Source organism: Tigriopus californicus, chromosome 1 (assembly GCF_007210705.1).
Source record: "Tigriopus californicus strain San Diego chromosome 1, Tcal_SD_v2.1, whole genome shotgun sequence".
Classification (NCBI taxonomy): domain Eukaryota; kingdom Metazoa; phylum Arthropoda; class Copepoda; order Harpacticoida; family Harpacticidae; genus Tigriopus; species Tigriopus californicus.
Genome location: NC_081440.1, coordinates 9495864 through 9500840, shown reverse-complemented (window position 1 = coordinate 9500840; position 4977 = coordinate 9495864). Strand labels below are relative to the sequence as shown.

Below are 4977 nucleotides of genomic sequence, written 5' to 3'. Positions count from 1 at the left end.
TTTGGGCCCCGCTCGTCGGGTTCCGATCTCACTGAACCCCAGGAACATTGTGTGCATTGCATTGGTTCCTCAAGCAGTGACAAATTCAAGAAGAACTCTCCAAACCATAAGTTTTTGATGTCTTTTAAAGAAGTGATGGAAGTATAAGAAGCCACATTATCAGTTCCACACACACACACATCTACGCAAGAAGAGTTCTATGAAAATCATCATGCATAAAATACTCCAGAGCACTCATAAAGTACTCCTACTACAAGTAATTGTCTCGACTTGCGTAAATTTTGCATTGAGCCAAAAAGGTAAGACCCAGCTTGGAACTGCTATGAACTGACAATAACCAACAATTCCCTCAACCAGATCAGAGACACTCATTTCTCCTGACTAAGGCAGCGAACAAAATATTGCTTGGCAGACTTTCCTTTTGGTTTAACTTTAAAATCGACCCAATTCTTTTTTCAGAATGTTGCAGCATTTTAAAAATCAACACAAAAGGACCATCGAATGAAACACAAAGTATTCGATTGGGTATATATCACCGAGAAGGTGAATTCTCTGGGAAACCAGCTTATGTGCACTCTCAAAGGACCGAAAGGCTATTCTACATTTCTGGGCGTGCCCGAGGTTTGTGGATGGTGGGCCCCGAGCTTGGCCGATTCAGCGGAGGCTTAGCCAATCGAGGAGATACCCAATGCCCAGAGGACATTCTTCGACCATGGAAATACGCCGACATATCGGGTTGGAAAACCGACCCCGATCTCACCATTGAGTGCCACCAATTGGAAAACGGTAAGGCCTGCTGCTATTTTCGGAAACAAAAAAAACAAAAAAAAACGGTGGAGATTGTCCATCGGGCTTTGTTTGTCTGCCTTGCGCTACTCAACACGTTTGGGTTGGTTGAATGACTTAAGATTAGGGGAGGAGGGAACTTGCATGGATTGGAAAAGCTAGGGTCAATTCTCGGAGCATGAGAGCATTTTTGAAGTAATTTGGACGTGACCATTCTACGCCTACCAAGACAAGGCCGATATCTTTGGGGCGTGCAAAAAAACTTGGTTATTTTGCAACATAAGTTTCTCGGAGAATGAAAATCAATTACCATTGATCAAAAGTACACAACGATTTGCGAAGTGAGATAAAATCTTATATCTGACTGGCAAGCACTAAACGTTATTCCATGGCCAACCAAAATCAAATTCCAAATATCTCGAGATTCTGATCTAAAGACGGATGATGGATAATGGATGAGCTTTTAACTCTTTTTCGTGGTGGTAAACTTATTGCTCTTTTTTATTGAGCCATTACTCCCATCGCTCAATGAGGAAGAATCCAGATGAGGTTCGAGCTGAACAGATATAGTATGTACTGAACATAAAGCACGGACGACAGCACGCTCAATTATGGCTCAAAAGACATTGCCATACACACTGACAAGCACTTGATTCAATTCCCCGAGAATTCACATGCACATCCACAATTACTTTTATACTATGATTTGAGCACAAGAACGGTAGAATGACAAGAAGGCTGCAATCGAAATAAAGGATTGCACCCTGGGGGAATTTTATGTAAAGCCAATCTGGGAATCATCATGATCATTTGTTGTCTGGTAATAATACTTTTTACGAGGATTGCCATTTTTCTGCATTCATTCATTTTGGCATTTTCTGCAATTTGTTTGTTTCCTGTCGAGACTAGAGTATCATAGCGCATTTCAGACAATATCATGAAATCGTGTGTTCATTTGACAGAGGTGCTCAAGATGCCTTTGCAGAATACAATTAGTAGCTGCTGCCAGAGTTTTCTTGGTTTTGAACATGCATACAGAATGACATGATATGAATTTTGAACGTAAGCGGATTTGCCTTGGCACCAAGCATTCGCTTTCACACAGAAAATCAAGGATGAATTAAGATTCCCAATCGCACAAATTGGAAACTTAATTTTATTTCTTGATATCGTGGTGGGGCCTCTTCTCAAGTTAAATACCGAGAGCAATTTTTATCCCATAAATTACCCAGAACTCGGTTGAGACCAAAATGATTTATGATGGAAGGACATTTGTTTGTTCATGGTATCTTTATTTGGTCGATGTTCTGTACACATAATGTGTACAGTGAGCTATTACTGTCCAACGGACAGTGATGCACTTATACGGCTGTTGGGGATATATGAGCCCCCCCCCCTTCCCCCCCAAAAAAAGGAGTCGACGGCTGAGTTCATCTCTCCTCCGCCTTTAAAGGGCTCTCTCATCAAGATGTCAGACTGTCGTAGAAGAGTCGTTGGTCGTTGGTAGGGCATTGGATCTGCCGGTCCCGTCATTTGTGAACCCCGGGTAGATTTGAAAGGAGCTCACTCATATTAATACGATGATAGGGGCAAATGCATGGCAGAGTTGAAAAAAGCAGCATGATGCAAACTACCTACGAATATTCAGTACCAAATACCGACACGATGACAATTGAATTGACAAATCACAATGGCAATAATGTTATAAAAAGACTCTGCAATCGCTTAAGCTTAAATGCATTGTCTGTTGCAGAATGCCTTTACGCTGACAATACGGCCTTAATGGGTGGCGATCTTCGAGTGGATTCCGATGGCAAGCCTATCCCAACCATCGTGACTGGTACTACCCGTTGCATCGACCTTTGTAATCGGACGCCTGAGTGTCAATACTGGGTCATATCCAAACAAGGTCAGAAGAGCCAGTGCATCCTCAAGAAGTGGAAAGGCCGACTAGTCAAGAAGGAGGGATATGTGTCCGGATCGCTCCCCAAAGCATGTTGTGAGTGATAACATTTTCAGACACGGAATGGATGACGATGAAATGATTGCACTGGATGCTACATTAGAAAGGACAGTAAAAACGGTCCCAGAAAGCATTCAGTTGATTGCGTTAAAGTTGGGTTAGTTTGAGCACAAAAGTTGAAATTGGGAACAATATTTACGAACTATCTAATAAGGGTAATTACAAATGTAAAAGTCGATTTCTCTAAAAGAATGAGGTACTTTATGATAAATGTTTGTTGGTTGAGTATAGATAGTTATTATTTTGATTTTTTAAGTGGCCACTATTCTCAGGATGATCAGGTGGTCGGTCAGCCAGCGAAAACCCTGGACAAGGGGTTATTCTGGAGCGAAAAGGCTAGATTGTTAATGATGACAGACACGGAAATAACTCTAGACATAATAGAGGCTGAATAGTTCGTAAATTACTCTTTCCGTAACTTGTTACACGCCACAGGAGGCAATGAAGAACATAAAGAAAACCCGTGGCTCAAAGGTATGCCACAAAGCCAAATTATTTGGAATAATCAAAATGTGTAACAACACGAAGAACACAATATGTCCCATACTTTTTGGGTTTAAATCATTTGGAAAAAGTTTCAAAAGTTTCACAAGAAAATCCAGGAGAAAAATCTTGGAAGACCAGCAGAAGACACTTCCACAAAGACACAGTAGAAAGAGACACTTCCACAAAAAGCAGGCGCTCCTGCTGATCATGTTGGTTCTAGATAAACCACGGAGCGTTCACATAAGTCGATTGTTTCGTTGCGTTCGATTCCAATCGAATTGATCAGTCACACTAACTGGTTTGTCTTGATTCAGTTTCAGTGAATAAACGCCCAAGAAACGATGATGGCCCTGTGGAAGTCCATCAGATTGAAAGTGACGAAACTGGCGCTAGTTCCTCGAACCAAACTGGCTATAAAGGGCACTCGGGTAAGACTTGCCAATTGCTTTCAACAAGCTTGTCCTAAATGGGCATTGATATAATATTTGCTAGTGGGGTACTGGAATATGACCTCTTCCGCCATGGCACTGAAACATGACAATAACAACACGAAGATATTGCCGTCAAGTTCAATGACCATAAAAACCCAAGTGCTGGAATTGTACAAGATAATTTTGTGGTGGACATGAACGTTCCGACAATTTGTCTCGCTCAGATCCTCCATCATCTGGCTTTCTTTGTGCTTTTTAGAATGTATCTATGAGAACCTGCAGTTTTCCGGAGGCAATCTGAAAACTATCAACGACACGACTTTTTCCTCGTGCAAGAATGCTTGCGAATTTCTGCCAGATTGTACTTTCTTCAGTCTGAAAGCGGGGCAATGCCTCTTGAAGAGTGAGCACGTTGAGATCGAGCGAGAGCTGGGAGTTCTATCAGGAATGACGGACGAGGCATGTGGTAAGTCTGCATAGAGTATCCGGCATGGCCTTTGGCAAATGGAAAATAAAATCGCAACCAAAATATCATGAGTGACAAATAGGCCTCCTCACCACTATCCGATTGTGGTAATTCTCTAGATGCTTTTACACGCAAGGCAGGACATTATTCAACTCAACTCTATCTCAGTAATAGTCAGGGCTTTGGTTGTTATACAATAAAAGGACTTGATTAATGGATTAATTCCAGTAAAAATGAGTATAGGCAAAAAATAATAATCGAATGGCGTTAATCAATACAGTTTGCTTTACAATTACGTCATATTAAAATGTAATGCGATTACCAGGGGTCGGAAAAATAGTTCTTTCTTTAGTTGTGAAAGTCGGCCGAAATAAGTTCCGAAAACGTAAAAATAAATTCAAAAGGTGAAAATGTTGTAATTTGTTTGGCTATTCAAATATTTTGTGGGCTTTCAAGACAGAAATTGTTTCGTCATTTTTTTTCACAACCTTCTTGCGGGTTGCAGAACTTCTATTTTGGTTGATTTTTGTCTTATAATCAAAGAAAAATTGAATTTCAAAGCAGATCAATATGTAGAAGCTTCAAGAGGTTCATGTTTTGAAAGATCCTGAAATCATCAATGGTTTGTGTGATCAATACCATCATTGTGTGAGAATCTAATTCAATTGTGTACAGATAACTAGTTACTTATTTTTATGGTTTGATTTTTCGCGGGCTTATCTAACCGCTACAGGGAATGTAATCCCCCAGTACTATTAAAATGAAAGGTTATAATTCGTCTATTT

The 4977-nt window shown here is 40.6% G+C and overlaps 1 protein-coding gene across 1 annotated transcript; it reads left to right on the top strand.

Annotated features, from left to right (window-relative positions):
• The first annotated feature begins 363 nt into the window (after positions 1 to 363).
• On the top strand, positions 364 to 4327 carry LOC131881434 (uncharacterized). Its single transcript, XM_059228290.1, has 3 exons — positions 364 to 786; positions 2540 to 2785; positions 3610 to 4327. Exons 1-3 carry the CDS (start codon positions 630 to 632, stop codon positions 3759 to 3761), a joined length of 555 nt encoding a protein of 184 aa, XP_059084273.1. The 5' UTR covers positions 364 to 629; the 3' UTR covers positions 3762 to 4327.
• The last annotated feature ends 650 nt before the right edge of the window (positions 4328 to 4977 follow it).

Coding starts and splice junctions, on each gene's coding strand:
- LOC131881434 (XM_059228290.1), top strand. CDS start 630: ATGGTGGGCCCCGAGCTTGGCCGATTCAGCGGAGGCTTAGCCAATCGA. Junction 787..2,539: donor GTGCCACCAATTGGAAAACG/GTAAGGCCTGCT, acceptor TGTCTGTTGCAG/AATGCCTTTACGCTGACAAT. Junction 2,786..3,609: donor ATCGCTCCCCAAAGCATGTT/GTGAGTGATAAC, acceptor GTCTTGATTCAG/TTTCAGTGAATAAACGCCCA.